The sequence below is a fragment of the Lutra lutra genome, chromosome 3, assembly GCF_902655055.1.
Source record: "Lutra lutra chromosome 3, mLutLut1.2, whole genome shotgun sequence".
In the NCBI taxonomy this organism is placed as follows: Eukaryota; Metazoa; Chordata; class Mammalia; order Carnivora; family Mustelidae; genus Lutra; species Lutra lutra.
Window position 1 is genome coordinate 140,917,166 of NC_062280.1, and position 24,859 is coordinate 140,942,024.

The 24,859-nt window shown below is 37.3% G+C and overlaps 1 protein-coding gene across 3 annotated transcripts in view; it reads right to left on the reverse strand.

The window, feature by feature from the left end:
• FNDC3A (fibronectin type III domain containing 3A) overlaps positions 1-24,859 on the reverse strand; it is a 180,232-nt gene that overhangs the window by 96,330 nt on the left and 59,043 nt on the right. For all 3 annotated transcript variants that reach the window (XM_047723391.1, XM_047723392.1, XM_047723395.1), the window contains exon 3: positions 24,287-24,362. In XM_047723391.1, the coding sequence (XP_047579347.1) occupies positions 24,287-24,362 (76 nt within the window). The remainder of the gene's footprint in view (positions 1-24,286; positions 24,363-24,859) is intronic.

Genomic DNA, 24,859 nt, shown 5'->3' on the forward strand with positions numbered 1-24,859 from the left:
TCTGACATAATCAGACTAACTTGAAAACATGCCAAGGATCCTTTCCCATGCTCTCAGGCACTTGCTTTCATGTTGTTTCCTATGAGATTTTTTTTTTTTTAAAGGAAAAGCATGGGCTCTCCCTTATTCTCAGGTTGGTTTGTTTTTTAAAAACTATTAATCATCTGAAAGAAATATTTGGAAGACATAAAAATTACAGAAATAGTTGTCTTTGTGATTCTTTTTGAAGGGTAGCCTTTAAATCTACATTTTTCATAACAGAAACCAAATGCCATTTTACAACTGAAGATACTGCTGTACTTTTTCACTATACATCAATTTTCATCAGAAGACCTGGACTATAAGGTCTTATTTTTCTGTCATGATTTATATATTTTGATCATTTGCTGTTGGCCACTATTTTACCCTACTCATTCCCACCTCAGGGGAAGCCTCCACCAGCTACCATGATTTTAAATGGAAAAAATGAGAACAAAAGCTCACTATGTTGATGGCTTGCTAAAGACTATGAAGAGAGGAAAAAACTCCCACAAGAGCAAAGACAGAAACAGAGGCCTCATATCCCTTTCATTCTCTTCAGATTCAAGCATTACCAGACTGGGAAGTAAAAGAGACTTATTTATGCATATCATTTATGATGAGGTTAAGGTGAGAAAGGTAGAAAACAGCACTTTTCCTAGGCTCTTTGCTTATGGCCATAAAACATTTTGGAGATATTTAGATTGCAGGTTTGGGACCTTCCTTTTCAACCTTTTCTCCCAGCCACACAGTTTCTCCCCCAAAGCAACCATTCTTTGCCTTCTTAAGGTTCTACCAGCCACATGAGTTTTCTGGAAAATGGCTTCTGTAGCCACTCTTTAGACCAATCTTCTGCAGAATATGCCACCATTTATTAAGCTTTTTATATAAAATGTTATGCCTGATAAATAACATTTACATTTAAATTTGGAGCTACACAAAATTACATTCTGTGCCCTCACAATTTTTTTGCTATACAGAGTCTCTCTTTTTTAAAAAGATTTTATTTATTTGACAGACAGAGATCACAAGTAAGCAGAGAGGCAGGCAGAGAGAGAGTAGGAAGCAGGCTCCCTGCTGAGCAGAGACTGCCCCCCCCCCCCACCGCCCCATGCGGGGCTCGATCCCAGGACCCTGGGATCATGACCTGAACTGAAGGCAGAGGTTTTAACCCACTGAGCCATCCAGGCGCCACTACAAAAGAGTCTCTTACATTGTCATCTTCTGTGGGCTTTCACAACTTTTAGTTTTACTGAAATCAAAATATTGATTTTTTAAATAGTTTTTTATATTCTATGCATATAAAAGCAACTCCATTATATTCTTATAAAAATACAAATGATAGGGATGCCTAGTGGCTCACTTGGTTAAGCATCTGCCTTTGGCTCAGGTCACGATCTCAGGGTCTAGGGATCGAGCCGTTATCAGGCTTCTTGCTCAGCGGGGAGTCTGCTTCTCCCTCTCCATTTAGCCCCTCTCCCCTGCTCAATGCCCTCCGTCTCTCTCAAATAAATGAAATCTTCACGAAAAAGAAATACAAATGATGGTGTACTACACACACTGTTCTCCACCTTAATAATATAGCTTAAAGATCTTTCCATATTGGTACATGTAGGGCTGCTTCACTTTTTAAATTACTTACTTATTTAAAATGAACATAAAATGTATTATTTGCCCCAGGGGTACAGGTCTGTGAATCATCAGGCTTACACATTTCACAGCACTCACCATAGCACATACCCTCCCCAATGTCCATATTCCAGCCACCCTATCCCTCCCTCCACCCCCCCAGCAACCCTCAGTTTGTTTAGTGAGATTAAGAGTCTCTTACGGTTTGTCTCCCTCCTGATGGCTGTGTAATATTCCACTGTAACAACATACTATAATTTATTGAACTATTCCCTTATTGATAGACATTCAAGTTATTTTCATCCTTTTACTGTTATAAACAATGCTGAATGAGTATCTTTGTATATCATTTCATAAATATGTCAGTATATCTATAGGTTAAATTATTAGAGGTAGAACTGCCCTATCAGAGAATTTACATTTTCACATTACCAAATCTGAGAGTTTGTACTGATATATGTTCTCAACACTTCCTTACAAGTAGTTATCAAACTTTTGATATTTGCCAATGTGAAAGGTGAAAACAGCATCTCAATATAGTTTAGTTTATATTTTCTTATGAGTTAGGTTGAACACCCACATTAAACATTTAAGAAAGAACGATTTATTTTTCCTTTTCTGTCATCTGGGACTACTATCAGTCCACTGATTCTCAGACCTTTGGATTTGAACTGAGTTTTACCACCAACTTTTCTGGTTCTCCAGCTTGCAGAAGGCAGATCATGAGACTTCTTGGCCTTCATAAACACGCAAGCTAATTGCTGTAAGAAATGTCTCCTTAAATATCCTAAGTATATCCTATTGCTTCTGTTTCTCTGGACAGTCCTGACTGGGATGCATTCTAAGCCTTTCTTATAAGCAAGAGCAATAAAACCAAAAGGCATTTTGAATCTTACATGCTCATCATTTCCATCTTCCTACCCAAACCAATTCTTTTCTTCTTCTGTATTATTTAGCATAGTAAAGGGTGCTCTCATTTATCTTTCTGTTCAACTGAATAGGAAAATTGTAAATCATCCTAGTCTCTTCTCATCCCCCACATTGAACCCCCACATCTCATCATTATTACTACTCTTTTTGGTTATTTCCCTGTTTAAAATCCTCAGTGGCTCCCCATTCCTTTCAGGATAAAACCTAAAAAAAAATTATTTATGGATGTTTTATTTATTTGTCAGAGAGAGAACGTGCACATAAATAAGGGGAGTGGCAGGCAGAGGGAGAAACAGGTTCCTGTTGAGCAAGGAGCCCAATATGGTACTCGATCTCAAGACCCTGGGATCATGACCTGAGCTGAAGGCAGGTGCTAAGCCAACTGAGCCAACCAGGGATCCTGAAATCTAAAATTTTGGCATGACATATGAAGGCATTTGTAACATAGCTTATGTTTCCATTTTTAGTCTCATTTCCAGACACCCCTCTCTGTATAATGTTCTCTAATCTCTCTTTCTCATCATACCTTTCAGTTTCCTCTGACGTCTGTGCACTATGCCTTTGCACAGGTGATTTCTTCTGCCTCTAAGTTATTTCTGTTTTTTTTTTTTTGTTTTTTTTTTTTTTTTTTTTTCCCTCCTCATGGCTAAATCTTCTATTTCTTTAAGCATCAACTTTTCCTGGAAGCACTCAATGACTATTCCAAGCTGTATTAGGTATTACTTCTCTGGCCTCCCACATATATTTGGGCATACTTAATTCCACTGTAGTATATATTTTGCTCTGTTTTAACTGTGGATTACTTGCCTTTTCCCTTAGTTGGCTGTGAGGTAGGGTCTAAGTTTCTCAAATGGCTGTCAAGAGTTGAGTTGTCCTTTAGGACAGCAAAAGAGATTTAGGGAAAATTCTCTTTCCAGGAAAAGAATATGCATTTAGTTCTTCTCTTTTGTGTCCTGGCAAGTGTCTAAGTATGGGAGACTGAGTACAAAAGGGTAAGGAATTCCAACATATTAAGATTCTTAAAAATGTAACAATATTGAAATGATCTTTCAGTATAATGAAGGGATTTCCCCCCAAATGGTGAAAGATTTATATGGTAAAATGAAACAGAAGGAGATGGTGAATACAAACTTCGTTAATCCAAAGAGAATAACAATAGGGTTTGACTAAAATTTGATCTCTAAAAGTCAATCAACATTTTCAACATCAAACAGAATTTGATGTACAAATTCTGGGATCAGAATTCTACATTTAAATTATGACTCTGACAAACCCCTGGAGTCTTAGAGCAATTAATACATACCTGCAAGAAAACAGTCTACCACCACAATTATTATGTTATTGCATGACTCTTGTGGTTAATGGTGACATGTCTGGATGGGCCTTCATATAATACTATCGTCACAGTCAGGGCACAAGCCATACTTTTGTAGACATAGGAGTTTCTAAGAAATGAAATTGTATTGATTGCTATAATAGAGGAAATGAGAATTGTGAGGATGAGTCCTAGATAAGCTGAAAGAGAGAATGATTCTTCCATCTCTCTGTATCTAGGTAAGTAGTAAAAATTACATTCAACATGTTGTCGCATAAGAAAAGGAACCAGGAAAGACCTTTTCTGTTTCCTGGGATACTCCCTGCAGTTGATGGTACAAGGGTTATGTAAATTCATGGTTATCTCTATAACTTTATATATAAATGTTCTCTGAACATCCTAGCCTTGCCTTATCCCAGCTGTGCTTTGGGCAAAAATAAGAATGGTTTATGCCTTTGTTAGAATGCTTAATTAACACTTCTCTGAGTCCAAAATTGTGTCTGTAACTACTACAAGGTTAAATTAAGGTACATCTCTGTATTTGTAATTCAGTTGCCTTTCTCATCAGGGTATCTTTCTACTGAAGCTAACTTAGTCTGGTTTTTATTTAATAAGGAAGGTAATCTTTCTAAGATATTGTTTCATAGGGTTAGGAAAATGTATGCAGAACACAAAGTAGGTCTGAAGTAATACTGGTTTCTTTTTCTAGTATCCCCTCACAGAATGGTTTGGCTAATAAATAGATTCCAAGCAAATACATCTTCTTCCATAAATATGGTCTGGCTTATACTGACACATTTTGGGGGGTGAAAAAACCTTCAACATCTAAAGTTTTTTTGCCCTGGGTTTCTTATATGTCCTTCTGAAAGTCAGCTCTATATTATATTAAATTTATACACATTTCTTCTTACTCCCCCTTAACTTTCAAAAATTGTCAGACTATTATTATGTACTTAAAAGCTTGGCATCCCATGTTTTAGTTTTTACTAATTAAAACATCCACTTATCTGCACCAAAATACATTATACGGTCCAACATTTTCCTTAATGAGCATAAGGCCGCAACTTTAAAGTTTTTTATTTATTTATTTGACACACAGAGAGGGAGAGATGACAAGTAGGTAGGCAGAGAGAGAGAGGGAAGCAGGCTCGCTGCTGAGCACAGAGCCCGATGTGGGGCTCAATCCCAGGACCCTGGGATCAGGACCTGAGCCGAAGGCAGAGGATTAACCCACTGAGCCACTCAGGCACCCCAAGGCCGTAACTTTAAAGAAAATAATCTATGAATTTTTAAAACTGAAAGTTGGACTAAATAACTTAAAAGAGGCTAAAACATCATTTATATGATTATTTAAGCAATTAATATTATGATCAATATTATAATTGGTAATACTGATAATCAAAATTATCAAATTATATAGAAAGCATAAGGAAGAAAAACTCCTGTAATCCAACCATACAAGGAAACAGGCACTTGAAGGAAATGTGCCAACATTTTTTTGGATGCATGTATAGATTCATTAAAAGTAATGTTTTTCCTAATTACAAAAAAATGCTAATTCTATTCATATCTTTTTTTTAAGATTTTTTTATTTATTCATTTGATAGAGATCACAAGCAGGCAGAGAAAGAGAGGAAGGGAAGCAGGCTCTCCGCTGAGCAGAGAGCCTGATGCGGGCCTCGATCCCAGGACTCTGGGATCATGACCCGAGCTGAAGGCAGAGGCTTTAACCTTTAACCTTTAACCCAGGTGCCCCTCTGTTCATATCCTTAATGTATAATCAAATAAATGGCCTTTAAGATTCAAGTCTTAATTAAATAAAGCCACTAATTAACAATAATTTTTAATGTTCCATTTGGGGAGGTAAAAAGTAAAGAATGAAATATATCCTTTGAGTGTCCTAACCCCAGGACTGATTTGGGTGCTTTTGCTATGAGTTTCCATAGAACCCTTTCCTGTTCTTTTCCATCAGAGCACTTCTGTCATTTTATTGAATTCCTTAACTGTTTGTTTTCCCTAGAAGACTATCTTACTCATCACTAAATCTTCAGTTTTGCAACACTGACTGTACATACTAAGTTCATAATAATTTGCTATATAAAAGAATGAGTTTAAAAAGAAACCTCCAAACTATACTCCAACCTAGGGTAAGCAATTTATCAACTCAATTTTCTAAATAATCCACACTACAATACATATAATCAGTATTAATGTTTACGATGATTCTGAATTGTTTTCTGTATCTGTTTACTAAGGTTAAATGTGTTTATTTTGTAAACATTTTCAGTAAAATGACTTGGAAAAAGGCTGCTTTTCAGTTAATCAGAAAGATATTTTTTAAAGAACACCCTGAGCTATGTTCAAGTTTAAAACACACTTTTATGCCTACTGTTATTCACTCTATTAACATCATCTTTAACAAAAATATCTTAAAGCCAAGTGATGAAGATTTCTTCCCCAAAAGATGAGTAGATAGATATGTATGTACATGTCCTCATCTGCAGGCTGGAGTCCTCTTCCAAACTCACGTAGTTGTGGCAGAATTAGATTCTTGTGGCTGTAGAAGTAAGACACTCATTTCATTGCTGGCTGTCACCTGGCAGCCACTCCCAGGTTGAGGCCACCGACATTCATTGGTACATGGCCCTTTCCCAAATCTCTTACTTCTAGAAGGGTTCACCTGAATAGGTGGGGTTCAGCCCAGATCATCTCTCTTTTCTTGAAGGTCAACTGCACTCTACAATATAACCTAATTATGCAAGTAAAATTAATCATATTCATGGTCTCAGGGATTACATACGGTGTGTTTAACAGGGGGCACTGACCTGAAGGGTTGTCTTAGAATTCTGCCTACCACATCATTGAAACTCTGCCTTCAGGTATCTTCTACAGCAGACTTTTTTTTTTTTTTTTTTGGTAAAAATGAAAATAAATTTTTAATATTTATTTTTTGAAATTTGTGGCTAAAATATACATAAAATGAACTATGGTAACTGTTTTCAAATGCACAGCTTAGGGGCCTTAGGGACACTGTTGTGCAATAGTTAACCACCACTGGTAAAAAAGAATAATTACCACCACCCATCTCCAGAACCTTTGTTATCTTTCAAAACTGAAACTCTGTACCTATTAAACAGTAACTCCTCATTTGCCTCCCCCTCCACCCCCGTCCCCTAGCAATCATCATTCTACTTTCTGTCTCTATGAATCTGACTAAGAGGAATTAATTATACAGTATTTATCTTCCTGTGACTGGCTAACTTATATGCTACATACTTTTGAACTCCTATCTTGATATATATCAAAAAAGATTGAGGAACAGCTGGCAGGGCAATAGGAGAAAAATCAGGAGCATATGTAAACTATAAAAGGAAAAGTCAAGAGAAGAGTGTTCCAAGAAGAAGGGAAGGGAATAATATACTTTCCTGAGGGAAAGGTTAAGCTTGAGGAGAACCAAGCCCACTCGTATTGGCAATACAGAGGTCAGAGGTCGCTGGTGACCTTCACAAAAGTGTGACACAGTAATTCTCTAGAGGTAGTAGTATTTTAAAATCACCATGGTTACTACCTGTTGTGGATTATTTTCCCATGCTGTGAGAATTCTGAAGTAAAGCTAAGATGTACAAAGCTAAACAAAATCAATACAGCCCAAACACAATTCCATTGGCCTCAGTTTTCAAGTTACTTCATGATGAAATAGGATTTTAAAAAAGTATTTCAGGGAAAAATATGGGTAGTACCAAAAAATAAGATATTACCTATATGTTGCACATAATTATCTACTGAGGTCATTTATTCAATTAATAAATATTTACTGAGTGCCTACACAGTGCCATGAATAGACTTCATTATAACTACACATTTCCTTAATTGTTTCAGATAATAAGGTTAAAAAATGTTAAGATATTAAAGAAATTTGAATGTTCAGTAAAGGAAGTATGACTGTTCAGCTAACCTTAACCTAAGCAAACAAGTAATGATGGTAATTCTAATCAAAGGCCAATGAAATTTTTTTTATTATGTTATGGATATAGTATTCCATGATTCTTTGCATGTAACACCTAGTGCTCCATGCAATATGTGCCCTCCTTAATACCCATCACCAGGCTAACCCATACCCCAACTCCCCCACCCCTCTAAATGAAAATTTGATTCTAATAAAAATCCAATCATATTATGATCTAGGGAGAAGCAAGTATTTTAGAAATTAAGACAGCAACATTTTTCTTCTATAGAAAGCAAAGTATATCTAATTTTCTATTACCTAGATGGTCATTTAATTTTTTTTTAATTTTTTTATTTTTTAAGCATAACAGTATTCATTATTTTTGCACCACACCCAGTGCTCCATGCAATCTGTGCCCTCTACAATACCCACCACCTGGTGCCCCCAACCTCCCACCCCCCACCCCTTCAAAATTCTCAGATCGTTTTTCAGGGTCCATAGTCTCTCATGGTTCACCTCCCCTTCCAATTTCCCTCAACTCCCTTATCCTCTCCATCTCCCCTTGTCCTCCATGCTATTTGTTATGCTCCACAAATAAGTGAAACCATATGATAATTGACTCTCTCTGCTTGACTTATTTCACTCAGCATAATCTCTTCCAGTCCCGTCCATGTTGCTACAAAACTTGGGTATTCATCCTTTCTTTCTTTCTTTCTTTTTTTTTTTTTTTTTTTTACAGCTTTATAAACATATATTTTTATCCCCAGGGGTACAGGTCTGCGAATCGCCAGGTTTACACACTTCACAACACTCACCATAGCACATACCCTCCCCAATACCCATAACCCCACCCCCTCTCCCAACCCCCTCCCCCCATCAACCCTCAGTTTGTTTTGTGAGATTAAGAGTCACTTATGGTTTGTCTCCCTCCCAATCCCATCTTGTTTCATTTACTCTTCTCCTACCCCCTCAACCCCCCATGTTGCATCTCCTCTCCCTCATATCAGGGAGATCATATGATAGTTGTCTTTCTCCGATTGACTTATTTCGCTAAGCATGACACCCTCTAGTTCCATCCACGTCGTTGCAAATGGCAAGATTTCATTTCTTTTGATGGCTGCATAGTATTCCATTGTGTATATATACCACATCTTCTTTATCCATTCGTCTGTAGATGGACATCTAGGTTCTTTCCATAGTTTGGCTATTGTAGACATTGCTGCTATAAACATTCGGGTGCACGTGCCCCTTCGGATCACTACATTTGTATCTTTAGGGTAAATACCCAGCAGTGCAATTGCAGGGTCATAGGGTAGTTCTATTTTCAACATTTTGAGGAACCTCCATGTTGTTTTCCAGAGTGGTTGCACCAGCTTGCATTCCCACCAACAGTGTAGGAGGGTTCCCCTTTCTCCGCATCCTCGCCAGCATCTGTCATTTCCTGACTTGTTAATTTTAGCCATTCTGACTGGTGTGAGGTGATAGCTCATGGTGGTTTTGATTTGTATTTCCCTGATGCCGAGTGATGTGGAACACTTTTTCATGTGTCTGTTGGCCATCTGGATGTCTTCTTTGCAGAAATGTCTGTTCATGTCCTCTGCCCATTTCTTGATTGGATTATTTGTTCTTTGGGTGTTGAGTTTGCTAAGTTCTTTATAGATTTTGGACACTAGCCCTTTATCTGATATGTCATTTGCAAATATCTTCTCCCATTCTGTCAGTTGTCTTTTGGTTTTGTTAACTGTTTCCTTTGCTGTGCAAAAGCTTTTGATCTTGATAAATACCAAAAGTTCATTTTTGCCCTTGCTTCCGTTGCCTTTAGTGATGTTCCTAGGAAGATGTTGCTGCGGCTGAGGTCGAAGAGGTTACTGCCTGTGTTCTCCTCGAGGATTTTGATGGATTCCTTTCTCACATTGAGATCCTTCATCCATTTTGAGTCTATTTTCGTGTGTGGTGTAAGGAAATGATCCAATTTCATTTTTCTGCATGTGGCTGTCCAATTTTCCCAACACCATTTATTGAAGAGGCTGTCTTTTTTCCATTGGACATTCTTTCCTGCTTTGTCGAAGATGAGTTGACTATAGAGTTGAGGGTCCATTTCTGGGCTCTCTATTCTGTTCCATTGATCTATGTGTCTGTTTTTGTGCCAGTACCATGCTGTCTTGATGATGACAGCTTTGTAATAGAGCTTGAAGTCTGGAATTGTGATGCCACCAACTTTGGCTTTCTTTTTCAATATTCCTTTGGCTATTCGAGGTCTTTTCTGGTTCCATATAAATTTTAGGATTATTTGTTCCATTTCTTTGAAAAAAATGGATGTTACTTTGATAGGAATTGCATTAAATGTGTAGATTGCCTTAGGTAGCATAGACATTTTCACAATATTTATTCTTCCAATCCAGGAGCATGGAACATTTTTCCATTTCTTTGTGTCTTCCTCAATTTCTTTCATGAGTACTTTATAGTTTTCTGAGTATAGATTCTTAGTCTCTTTGGTTAGGTTTATTCCTAGGTATCTTATAGTTTTGGGTGCAATTGTAAATGGGATGGACTCCTTAATTTCTCTTTCTTCTGTCTTGTTGTTGGTGTAGAGAAATGCAACTGATTTCTGTGCATTGATTTTATATCCTGACACTTTACTGAATTCCTGTACAAGTTCTAGCAGTTTTGGAGTGGAGTCTTTTGGGTTTTCCACATAGAGTATCATATCATCTGCGAAGAGTGAGAGTTTGACTTCTTCTTTGCCGATTTGGATGCCTTTAATTTCCTTTTGTTGTCTGATTGCTGAGGCTAGGACTTCTAGTACTATGTTGAATAGCAGTGGTGATAACGGACATCCCTGCCGTGTTCCTGACATTAGTGGAAAAGCTTTCAGTTTTTCTCCATTGAGAATGATATTTGCGGTGGGTTTTTCATAGATGGCTTTGATAATATTGAGGTATGTGCCCCCTACCCCTACACTTTGAAGAGTTTTGATCAGGAAGGGATGCTGTACATTGTCAAATGCTTTTTCAGCATCTATGGAGAGTATCATATGGTTCTTGTTCTTTCTTTTATTAATGTGTTGTATCACACTGACTGATTTGCAGATGTTGAACCAACCTTGCTGCCCTGGAATAAATCCCACTTGGTCGTGGTGAATAATCCTTTTAATGTACTGTTGAATCCTATTGGCTAGTATTTTGGTGAGAATTTTCGCATCTGTGTTCATCAAGGATATTGGTCTGTAGTTCTCTTTTTTGATGGGATCCTTGTCTGGTTTTGGGATCAAGGTGATGCTGGCCTCATAAAATGAGTTTCGAAGTTTTCCTTCCATTTCTATTTTTTGGAACAGTTTCAGGAGAATAGGAATTAGTTCTTCTTTAAATGTTTGGTAGAATTCCCCCAGGAAGCCTTCTGGCCCTGGGCTTTTGTTTGTTTGGAGATATTTTTTTTTTTTATTTTTTTTTTTAAAGATTTTATTTATTTATTTGACAGAGAGAGATCACAAGCAGGCAGAGAGGCAGGCAAAGAGACAGGAGGAAGCAGGCTCCCTGCTGAGCAGAGAGCCCGATGCGGGACTCGATCCCAGGACTCCAAGATCATGACCTGAGCCGAAGGCAGCGGCTTAACCCGCTGAGCCACCCAGGCGTCCCTGTTTGGAGATTTTTGATGACTGTTTCAATCTCCTTACTGGTTAGGGGTCTGTTCAGGCTTTCTATTTCTTCCTGGTTCAGTTGTGGTAGTTTATATGTCTCTAGGAATGCATCCAATTCTTCCAGATTGTCAAATTTGTTGGTGTAGAGTTGCTCATAGTATGTTCTTATAACTGTCTGTATTTCTTTGGTATTAGTTGTGATCTCTCCTCTTTCATTCATGATTTTATTTATTTGGGTCCTTTCTCTTTTCTTTTTGATAAGTCTGGCCAGGGGTTTATCAATCTTATTAATTCTTTCAAAGAACCAGCTCCTAGTTTCGTTCATTTGTTCTATTGTTTTTTTGGTTTCTATTTCATTGATTTCTGCTCTGATCTTTATGATTTCTCTTCTCCTGCTGGGTTTAGGGTTTCTTTCTTATTCTTTCTCCAGCTCCTTTAGGTGTAGGGTTAGGTTGTGTACTTGAGACCTTTCTTGTTTCTTCAGAAAGCCTTGTACTGCTATATATTTTCCTCTCAGGACTGCCTTTGTTGTGTCCCACAGATTTTGAACCACTGTGTTTTCATTATCATTTGTTTCCATGAATTTCTTCAATTCTTCTTTAATTTCCTGGTTGACCCATTCATTCTTTAGAAGGACGCTGTTTAGTCTCCATGTATTTGGGTTCTTTCCAAATTTCCTCTTGTGATTGAGTTCTAGCTTCAGAGCATCGTGGTCTGAAAATATGCAGGGAATGATCCCAATCTTTTGATACTGGTTGAGACCTGATTTAGGACCGAAGATGTGATCTATTCTGGAGAATGTTCCATGTGCACTAGAGAAGAAGGTGTATTCTGTTGCTTTGGGATGAAATGTTCTGAATATATGTGTGATGTCCATCTGGTCCAGTGTGTCATTTAAGGCCTTTATTTCCTTATTGATCTTTTGCTTGGATGATCTGTCCATTTCAGTGAGGGGAGTGTTAAAGTCCCCTACTATTATTGTATTATTGTTGATGTGTTTCTTTGATTTTGTTATTAATTGGTTTATATAGTTGGCTGCTCCCACGTTAGGGGGAGAGATATTTAAAATTGTTAGATCTTCTTGTTGGACAGAGCCTTTGAGTATGATACAGTGTCCTTCCTCATCTCTTATTATAGTCTTTGGCTTAAAATCTAATTGATCTGATATAAGGATTGCCACTCCTGCTTTCTTCTGATGTCCATTAGCATGGTAAATTCTTTTCCACCCCCTCACTTTAAATCTGGAGGTGTCTTCGGGTCTAAAATGAGTTTCTTGTAGGCAACATAAAGATGGGTTTTGTTTTTTTATCCATTATGATACCCTGTGTCTTTTGATTGGGGCATTTAGCCCATTAACATTCAGGGTAACTATTGAGAGATATGAATTTAGTGCCATTGTATTGCCTATAAGGTGACTGTTACTGTATATTGTCTCTGTTCCCTTCTGATCTACTACTTTTAGGGTCTCTCTTTCCTTAGAGGACCCCTTTCAATATTTCCTGTAGAGCTGGTTTGGTGTTTGCAAATTCTTTCAGTTTTTGTTTGTCCTGGAAGCTTTTAATCTCTCCTTCTATTTTCAATGATAGCCTAGCTGGATATAGTATTCTTGGCTGCATGTTTTTCTCATTTAGTGCTCTGAATATATCATGCCAGCTCTTTCTGGCCTGCCAGGTCTCTGTGGATAAGTCTGCTGCCAATCTAATATTTTTACCATTGTATGTTACAGACTTCTTTTCCCGGATTGCTTTCAGGATTTTCTCTTTGTCACTAAGACTTGTAAATTTGACTATTAGGTGACGGGGTGTGGACCTATTCTTATTGATCTTGAGGGGGGTTCTCTGAACCTCTTGGATTTTGATGCTTGTTCCCTTTGCCATATTAGGGAAATTTTCTCCAATAATTCTCTCCAATATACCTTCTGCTCCCCTCTCTCTTTCTTCTTATTCTGGAATCCCAATTATTCTAATGTTGTTTCGTCTTATGGTGTCACTTATCTCTCGAATTCTCCCCTCGTGGTCCAGTAGCTGTTTGTCCCTCTTTTGCTCAGCTTCTTTATTCTCTGTCATTTGGTCTTCTATATCGCTAATTCTTTCTTCTGCCTCATTTATCCAGCAGTGAGAGCCTCGATTTTTGATTGCACCTCATTAATAGCTTTTTTTATTTCAACTTGGTTCGATTTTAGTTCTTTTATTTCTCCAGAAAGGGCTTTTATATCTCCCGAGAGGGTTTCTCTAATATCTTTCATGCCTTTTTCGAGCCCGGCTAGAACCCTGAGCATCGTCATTCTGAACTCTAGATCTGACATATTACCAATGTCTGTATTGATTAGGTCCCTAGCCTTTGGTACTGCCTCTTGTTCTTTTTTTTGTGGTGAATTTTTCCGCCTTGTCATTTTGTCCAGATAAGAGTATATGAAGGAGCAAGTAAAATACTAAAAGGGTGGCAACAACCCCTGGAAAATATGCTTTAACCAAATCAGAAGAAATCCCAAATCGTGAGAGGGGAGAAAGGGGATAAAAAGAGGTTCAGAGGGACGCCTGGGTGGCTCAGTTGGTTGGATGACTGCCTTCAGCTCAGGTCATGATCCCAGAGTCCCAGGATCGAGTCCCACATCGGGCTCCCGGCTCCATGAGGAGTCTGCTTCTCCCTCTGACCTTCTCCTCGCTCATGCTCTCTCTCACTGTCTCTCTCTCAAATAAATAAATAAAAATCTTTAAAAAAAAAAAAAAAAGAGGTTCAGAAAGAAAAAAAAAAAAGAAAAGAAAGAAAAGAAATTAAAAAGAGAAAATGAATAAAAAAAATATAAAAAAGTAAAAATATATATATTAGAAAAACTAGTTAAAAAACGTTAAAAAAGGAAAGGGTAATAGTTAAAGAAAATTTAGCAGAAGAAGAGAAAAAAAAATTGAAAAAGAAAAATAATTAAATTAACTGCAAGGCTAAAGAATCATGGGGAGAAAGCCATGAGTTCCGTGCTTTGCCTTCTCCTCCTCTGGAATTCCACTGCTCTCCTTGGTATTGAAACTGCACTCCTTGGTAGGTGAACTTGGTCCTGGCTGGATTTCTTGTTGATCTTCTGGGGGAGGGGCCTGTTGTAGTGATTCTCAAGTGTCTTTGCCCCAGGCGGAGTTGCACCGTCCTTACCTGGCCGGGCTGAGTAATCCGATCGGGTTTGCTTTCGGGAGCTTTTGTTCCCTGAGCGCTTTCTGTAGAGTTCTGGAGGGCGGGAATCAAGATGGTGGCCTCCCGGTCTCCGGCCTGGAGGAGCTGAGAGCCCGGGACCCCACTCCTCAGTGCGCCCTCAGAGAATAGCGCCCAATTACTCCCGTCACCCTGGCCTCTGGCTGCGCTCCGAGCTGACCGAGCCTGCGACCCGTTCCAGGTATCGTGGAGCTGTGAGCTCACTCCTCGGCTCTGTCTCTGTAGCCGGCTTCCCCGTTCTAATACCTGTAAGCTCTGCGACACTCAGACACCCCGATCCCTCTGTGACCCTGCAGGACCTGAGGCCACGCTGCCCCCGCGTGGGCTTCACTCCGGTTTAGCCTCTGGAGTGATGTCCCTCAGCGGAACAGACTTTTAAAAGTCCTGATTTTGTGCTCCGTTGCTCTGCAGCTTGCCGGGAGCCGGCCCCTCCCCCTGCGGTCTATCTTCCCGTCGCTTTGGATTCACTTCTCCGTCAGTCCTACCTTTCAGAAAGTGGTTGATTTTCTGTTTCTAGAGTTGCTGTTCGTCTTCTCTTCGATCTCCCCCTGGATTTGTAGGTGTTTGCAATCTTTAGATAAGCTATCTAGCTGATCTCCCGCTACCTGAAGTAGTCTCAGCCTGCTACTTCTCTACCATCTTGACTCCTCTTGTCACTTATTTGAACAGAACTCACTAATCTGCTTTAGATTTTCTACTTCCAGAAGAATAACTGTAACAGTGATATTTTATTCATTAGGAACATAAACAACTGAAGACAACGGAATTTGCCTATATTTTCCTTTTTGACATAAATGTTGCAATTTTCTCTTAACTAAGTCATATATAATAAGGTTTCTCTCAAAAAATAGCATTTAATAGGCTTTAGGGACAACCTGGGACTATTACACAATGTACGCAGGATGAGTCATAGTCATTCACTTAATCTAAAGTGGGCTGAATTTATGAATGGATGATCGGTCATGATTCATTTTCACAAACAAGACTCATTAATGTTTCAAAACTAGTATTTTAAGCCTCTCTACTAGAACTGATGTTTTTTCATCCTGGGGGAGGAATTATAAAGGGCAAAGTCTTTAACATAATAATATGATTTTCCACCAATATGAAAAATAGTAACCTATGCTTTAGAGCATTTTCTAAGGATGGTTAAGATTTTTTTTAATTTTTAAAAAAGATTTTATTTATTTATTTGACAGACAGAGACCACAAGTAGGCAGAGAGGCAGGCAGAGAGAGAGGAAAGCAGGCTCCCCGCTGAGCAAAGAGTCTGATGCGGAGCCTGATCCCAGGACTCTGAGATCAAGACCTGGGGCAAAGGCAGAGGCTTAACCCACTGAGCCACCCAGGCACCCTGGTGGTTAAGATTTTCTAAGTAATACAGAAAGGACCAAACTTTTCCATGGTTTAGTCCGGTGTACTGTAAAATAATGCCTATTCATATAGGAACAAGAATCTACTACATATGGGGGGGTCGCTTGGGTGGCTCAGGTCATGGTCTCAGGGTCCTGGAATCTAGCCCCACATCGGGCTCCTGCTCATCAGGGAGTCTACTTCTCCCTGTCCACCTCCCTCTGTGAGATCTCTTTCATAAATAAATAAATAAAATCTTAAAATAGAAAAAATCTACTACATATGGTTTTTACTTGAGTTATTTATAATTTACATAGAACCTAAAGAACTTGGTTAAGTTCAGTCAGATCTGTAGTGATGGAAAGTCAGTGGGCCAAAGATAATCAGTGGTCTTATTAAAAAAAAACAAAACTTCTTAGACTACTGATCTCCCTATTATTAAAATATATTTTAAATATGGCATATTAGCAGAGTTAAAAATACCTAAAAACTTGAGAGCTGATGGAAACTTATTACATCAAATTTGCACTTGCAAAAAAAAAAAAAATTTGCACTTGCCCACCCTTATTTCCCATATGTGCAAATTAATGATCAGAATTTAAGCGATCCATGCAAATCTACAGAATCATAAAATTTTAGATTTGGGAAGAACCTTAAAAGGCATCAACTCCATCCGTTCAATAGAAATTAAACCTCCTCTCTAATAGCATCATCAAGTGAAGAGCCAGCATATGCATTACCAGCTACAAAGATGGATGGGAACTCATCACTCCTGAGCCTTTTTGATAGTTCTGTTTATTACAAAGTTCTTCCTCATACTGAGCTAAATCTGTTTTCCTGTAACTCCCACCCCAATGTTCCTAGAACTCAGGTTCATTTACTCCCAGACCTCTGCCTTTTACAATGCACCAGTAATTGATTCACATACCTTGTTATTTCTTTGAAGTTCTGTTATTGTGACTTGAGGAAGAAAAGTTATAGGAACAGTATTTCATGATGCTAATTATAGTAACTATACCACAATATCTAAAACAATAGACATTTAACTTCTAATGAATTGCAGAGTTATTTTTAAATATCATATGCCTCACATATCTAACGAGTCATGGGGGCTGAGATATAGTGTGTACACATGTCTTGAGGATTCTAGGATATCACAGCATATCAACTAGGACTCCTATTTGCAGGACAACTCCATCTTCCTCTTTCCTCCCCCACAAAGCCCAAAGCCCATCCTGAAGGATGGGCTTTGGGCTTTGATTAGATCTGATGGACATAAGGGATTCAGACAAGAACATAAAGAACAAGGCCAGGCACTCCAACTTTTAGAGGGCAGAGAACTGACTCTTAGGTAACAAGAGTTGGGATGAACAGGATACAGGGCTTATAGGTATTTAATAAAATACTATATTTATTAAAGACTTCAAAAATCATCTGGATCAGTTCAGGAGACTTGCTAAAAAATGCTTTGCAAAGGAGACACAAATATGAAAGAGAAGACTAACTGCAAGGAAGATAGACACTTGGTTATGCTTACCATGATTCCAGAACACACAGAGAAGGACAAAGTGGTACTTACCGGTTCGGACTAACCTTACCTTAACTTCAAAAACCCCTATAATGGCAGGAAGAGTCAGAATGGGGCATAAGGAGACAGGGTGAAAACAGAAAAGCAGTGATGAAAAGCAGCAACAAGACGAGAAGAAAAAAGGTAACAAAAGTGTCAGTAATAACTGCCCCAGGGGCAACAGTGCTAATCACTTCTTGAATGAGGTGATAGTAAAAGAAACAAGAGTCAAATAAATCCCCACTGGAGTTTCCCATGCAGAATGGAAAGCAACATCAGCAACAACATGGTGAGAAACCATCAGTAACTGCTGAGAAGCTCACAGCCACTTGGAAGCAAAAAGGAAAACAGGAGGACTTGGAGGTAGAGCCTGGTGTCATATACTAACTCTAGTTGGTGAAGGGGCTCAAAATCAACACACTCTGAGACTGTTATGTTATTGGCTTCCCTATGTAAGGTGAGATATGAGAAAGTAAAGGTTAATACTTTTCAACAAAATTGAATTCACCTTGACACTTTTTCTACACATAGGAATCAGATCATGATAAGCAGAAATCCAGGATGTTAAAAATGATCAGATTCCCAGCATTATCTTTGATTCACTATTTACATATTTAAGTTAACATATCTATGTTTCCCTACAATCTTAACTGGTCTTCATATTGAAGACCAGTTCAATATGAACTAGTAATCATATATACCTAAGTATTAAAGTATATTTTTAGTATATAGTAGGTTGGAAGGCAAACGAGTATACCAATATACTTAAAAATATTTTAAGTTAATTTCAATAAATATTGACAGCATGCCTAATAACTTAAAGGCATTATTTTAGTACAGAGAATCAGAAATGAAAAAGAGACAATTTCTCTTATTAAGGAAACCAAATAGAAGAAAACTAATAATCCCTGAACACTTGAGTTAAGTGTTATGTACCGAGACAAAGACAGCATCATTGTTCCTGTCCCTATAAAATTCAGGTTAAAGTGTCTTTTTCAAGAGTTTATTTCATTAGGAATGAGGATTAATAAATTAACTAGTTGCGATCTTGTTCATAGGTCTGTTCTGAGCAATGACCATTCATTAGCTCAATCAGTTTATGAAATATGCTCATGCACAGATATACTTGTTAAATTGAAGACTCTCCGCCAGTGTACTCATTCCCAGAATTAACAAAAGCGATCTCAGTTTGATTAACAAGTAATTTTGGAATCAATGAATCTTTAGTTAGAATACCTGTTGGAGATTACCTAATCTTCTTTTCTGTGCAACACTTTCATAATGCCACTCAACCAGTGCATGAGCACATACAGTGATGGGACTCAGGTATAATAAAGTAATGACTCCATTTTTATAGAGCCATATTGTTCAACAGTTCCCTGTCAAAATTTGCTTCCCTGCAACTCTTACAAGTTAGTCTAAATTTTGCCCTCTAAAGGTTCAGAGAACAATGTCTTCAAGTCATAGCTCTCTTCTAGGTTAAACGTTCTTCAAGTATTAATAGTCTTTTACAAGAATAATTTCTTGACTCTATGCTATCCTATTACCCTCCCAGGTTCAATCTCTGTCAGTACTTCTTTCAAATATGTTAAAAGGAAATCATGAAAGAAAAAAAAAAAAGTGAGCCATACCTGTCTTTCAGGAAGGGGTGTTTTTAGAGCAAAGTGTTTGTCAATATATATTCCATTTGCTTGACATTAGTTTTTTTCTCTTCCTCATTCCACTTAATTACTCTCTATGTGCTGAGTGCTATGCAAGGCACCAGAGCTACAAACATACGTAAAACATAATTTCTGTCCTCATTTATTTCTGTATTGGCATCCAGAAGTAGATGAGGAGAGAAACTGGAAAAAAAAAAAAGGCCTTTTCTGCAAACACTTCATAGAATAGATGATGTCTGATAGATAGGTACCATTTACCACCATTAAAAGCCAGCTCTACAACAGGGATCTTAAAAGAGTTTACCATATACTCTCTATGAAGTATGCTTCCCAGTAAACCAAATTCAGAAACCTTGCCTAATTCTCTATTCTTCAGACTTCTCCACAAAACAAAACTAAGAAGAGCAGTCTTTAGCACATATTACAAAGATTTATTAATACTAAACCTGAAAACTTACTCATTCAATACATTTTTACTTTCCTATATACAATTACCAGGCAAGGATGAATTAATTTTCATAATATCTATCATCATACAAAACAATCTGTTGAAATGCTATTAAAGCACTTCATGAAGAAAACATAAAAACATCAAATTGCTGAAACGGTGTCAAAATACCTTTCAAAAGAAAAAAGATTCAAGATCATACTCTGATTTCAAAAGAAATGTATTTGTACTGAAAGCAATAATGGCTTAGGATGTAAAAAATGACATATGGGTCAGAATCAAACAGTATAAATAAACCTAACCAATGAGGAGAATGGCAACTGGAAAGTTGTAAAAGGCAGGGAACTACACTTTTAGATATTTAAGAGTGGTATAGGAACTAAAAGGACATGATATAACATAAAGAGTAAAAGGAAGACAAGACATTAGGCCCTGGATAAGACTCAGAAAAAATGGCATAGAACAATAAAAAATGATCAAATCCAATGAACAAAGTATAATCTTTTCATTATACATATGAAACATATTTTGAAAAACAAATATTGAAGAGTCCTGTTTCTGGCTCCTGACCATTTATCTCCTTCTTTTTTCTTTTTTAGGGGTAAAAGGAAGAGAGAGAAGCTCAGCACTGCATTTAGAAGAATATTTGTTCCATTTTATTGGAAGGAAACACTGCCAATCTTCTCATTTTTTTAATTTTTTTATTATGTTCAGTTAGCCAGCATAAAAGTACATCGTAAAGACATCGCCAGTCATTCCAAACTGTGAACTAGATGTTAACTCTCCAACATAATCTCCTTTGATGGCTCTTCCTCACCTTTGCAATAAAGTTAAAGTTCTTCATATGGCAGTCAAGCCATTTCAAGATCTGTCTACATTTTCAGATTCATTTACATCTATATCCCTTTTATACAACTTTTTAAGAAATTCTGAACTCTTTGTAGTTATTCAAAAAAGTCAAGCTATTCTTTCCTTCTGTTGCTTTTGTATATGTTTCCTGTCTAAAATGCTTCCTTGAGATCCTTTTGTCATTTGCTATTGTCCTTAAAGCCAGGTCATAAATCAATTTCTCCTTGACAGATTTTCTTCCTGACTATCACTCTGCATCACAGTAATCCTCCTTTGCTTCCACAACACCCTGTGCATGTCTCTTGTAGTTCTTTTTATACTGTAATACAATTGTTAATTTTCCTCCTTTCTTCCCTACTACTTTGTGTTTTTTTTTTTAACTGTCACCCTAAGCATTTATTTAAATATTAATAGTTACGGGTAAAAATTATAAATGGTCTAACAAAACTAACAGCTTTATGGTCACAGAACAGTGTCTTAGTTTTCTTTGAATTTCCAACAGCTGGCAGAGTATACCTCAGGAGAAATTTAGTAAATTCAAGGAGAAAAGCATTTAACAATTTGTCTCTCCAGTAAGTATGTTATAGTAGAGAAAGTATTATATTGAGCTCTGCCCATAACTAGCTATAACTCACAAATTATGACTTCCAGTAAAATAAGGGGATTATCTAGATCTCTAAAGTTCCCTGTGACTTGTTAACCTAGTTTTTGTTTTATAAATTCTTGACAGGTAATAAAACTACTTTAAAAAAGAACAGTCTTTAATTCAAATGTTTACTAATTTACACTGGATTTATCTCAGTTTTCAGGTTTTACTACTGAGGTTTTCTTTATTGGTCTAGTGGCTGTGAAGAGAAAAGTTTTCCTAACTTGATAGCCTTAGAGCCAAGGATCCTATTTTACTCTGAGCTTCACTGGCATATGATTTTCCTCCCTTAACATTTTCTCTTTGTTATCTGTTGCCTCTGCTTCTATTTCTCCTTAACTTTTATCTAGCTCTAGAACTAGTTCAGGAAGATGTCTGCCACGTAACAGAAACTAGTGATAGCAAAGGGGAAGAAAAGAAGAAGATGAGCTCGAGAAGTCATTAGCCTTTTCTCATCCTGTCTTCTCTTGTTTGGAGTGAGGGCACACTGGTCTTAATAAAAACTTTACCCCAGTCCCTTGTTTACTACTACTCCTTCCACCTTCATCCAGTCTTTTAATTAAAAACAAAAACAAAAACAAAACATAAAAAGGAGAGGGCTTTTTACTTTTTTTCAGGTTCTCCTTTTCCTATCCTGTGTTTTGAAAACTCTGCCTAGTAATTTTAAAACGTCTCCACTATTCTACTCTGTCATTCAGAAAGGAGTCTCCCTTTTCCTACAGAAGCAGAGAAATGTGTCCCTGTCTAAAAATATCTTCACATGGTAGTCAGTTCCTACCATTAAGAAATTGTTAGTACTACTGGCACATTATAAATTAGACTTTTTTTTTTATCCTGACTGAAGGGGTAATTACCACATAAAAATCAGATTACTATATTTTATAAGGTAGGAGATTCACAAATTACAGTTACAAATTAACTTTTATTTATTTTTTCAGTGTTCCAAGATTCATTGTTTATGCACCACACCCATGCTCCATGCAATACGTGCCCTCCTTAATACCCACCACCAGGCTCACCTAACCCCCACCCCCTCCTTCCAAAACCCTGTTTGTTTCTCAAGAGTCCATAGTCTCTCACAAATTAACTTTAGAAGTTATTTAAAATTCAAAGTCTGGATATCCAACTGCAATTAAAGTTTTTTGTATTTTAAGTCACACTCTAACAGTAATGAGGATCCTCATTTGCAGATGTATTTGAGAAGATCAATGTTATACTAGTTAAAATGCTTCCATCATAAACAATTTTTATTGAAAACAATTTTAAGTAATATATAAATAAACGTAAGATGTGTGCTCTACTAGAAACGTACATTCTAAGAGTTATCCAATATGAAAATGGAATTATTTTATAAAAGCCTAATTAACAAGTAAAGACAGGCAAAGTTCACTATACTGCTTATAAATTCTACTACCTGGTTTCTTTTAAGCTCGTAATAATTGTGTGTGAAGTTACCTTAATTGATACACAGATTTAAGTTGACTTAGAGAATAGAAGGCATGTAAGATTTGGATAGCAGGCTAAAAATTTTAATTTTAATTACTGAGCTAATTACTTCTCTGGAAAGAGTAAAGTCTGTTTCCTCTTTGATAAAATAGATTAGATTGTGCCAGTAAGATGGAGGGGTACCATAAATCTTGGTTTAACTGGGACAATCTTGGCTGATAAGTTGTTTTGTAGTAGTTGCCAGGGTCCTCCTATACTCTTCAGAAGTACCAGTTTGGAAGAGAAAGCACCTGGTCAATCTACTTATCATGCTCCTTTCAAATTAAAACAACTACTAGTTAGGCACCCAATATGTAGAAGGCCAAATACTGAAGGGAATACAAAGAAATGTAAGAAATGGTATTTGTCCTCAAAGTGCTTAGGACTTAGTTGGAGAAACTGAATAAACATTTTAAGTTAAACACACAAAATTTAAATGGCTTAAAAGATATAACTGGAACAAATATTATAAGGAAGTATGTAGTTACTTGTTAAATGAACGACACAGTAATTAGTTAAGGGTTTCCCAAGAAATCAGTCACTTTCTATTAAACAACACCACAACATCCTTTATACCATTTACTGAATGCCCTGTATGTGCTAGATGTGGTTTGGAGTGCCTTACATGCATATTAGTTAACCCTTACAATCCTAAGAGGTGTAATATTATTCATAAGAAAGGGAATTTTACTGATGAGAAATGTACCTCTTAGAGGTTAAATAGCAGAGCTGGGATTTAAACCCAGGTTCTCTAATACCAAAGTCAGTGACTATCTTTTTACTGCTCTTCTCTTTACATAGGGTGGTGGTTCTCAACTGTGCATGCTTTTGCCCCCACCACCCCCAGGGACATACGGTAATACCTGGAAACATTTTTGTTCATCATAACTGCTGGGCGGCGGGGGGGATGGCTAGTGACTTTACAAAAATTTTCTTACAGATAAGATCTGAACTCAGTCTTGAAGCATTGGTAGGATTTGGACAGGCTAGGGATGGCTGAGGTAAGGACAGATTACAGATAAGAATAGTACAGAAAGTACAAGACAGATTCAAGAAGATAGTGAATAAGCCAACTTAGCAAGATAAAGGGACACAATATTAAAGGGAAAGTGAAAGCAAGACAAGGAAGACGCAATAATTTTCTTTTTTTTTAAAAAAGATTTTATTTATTTATTTCACAGAGATCACACACAGGTAGGCAGAGAGGCAGGCAGAGAGAAAGGGGGAAGCAGGCTCCCTGTTGGGCAGAGAGCCCAATGCGGGGCTGGATCCCTGGACCTTGAGATCTTGTCCTGAGCTGAAGGCAGAGGTTTTAACCCACTGAGCCACCCAGGCGCCCCAAGATGAAATAATTTTCTTAAAAGACAGAGGAACCTGAATTGAATTCACTGAAGATTTCTGAGAAAGGGAATGTAAGATTAATCAAGAAACCAGGGAAAAGAGACTAACAAGGATGCTACTAGACTAAGTCATAAGGAATTCAGAGTCTGCGCGTTGGTGTGCCAGAAGTAGTGAGAAAGAAAGAAAGAAACCATAAGTGCATGAACTTTTATGTACCATAAATTTTTGTCATCTCAAAGGATAACAAATTACCATTCTTACCTGTAATGCACTGAAACTGTCCATCTTCTCTTCTTATTGTAAATGCTTCCCCTGGGTTAACTTGTACCAGAATGACCTTAAAATGAGAGAAAGAAATATTAAAACAAAACAAAAAAACACAAAATAATAGAGCAAACAACAATCAAAATAGGGCACATCAGTATAACAAAATACTAAATATTTCTAGAATATGTGAGCTATTTAACCTTAATGAGAACGGGAAGTAAAATGGGAATACACAGTTTACACGTTTGTTAAAAAAGTATTACTTCACTTTCCTGGAGGTCAGACTTAAGCAAAAAAAGGAAGGGAATAAAAAATACAGCGGGACACTTATTGGTAAGTTAATAAACTTCGCTCTGAAACAAAGATGGAATCAAACAATATTTGGCAGATTTATGCTTAGTTCATTTGTGCTAAGTATTTAATTTTTTTAAGATTAAGTATAAATTGATGAGAAGAGCTTGAGATGAGCATACCTGAATTAGTAGGACATTTCAAATTATATCTGGGAATATGTTAAATTAATCCCACCCTTTTTTTTTTTAAAGATTTTGTTTATTTGAGAGAGAG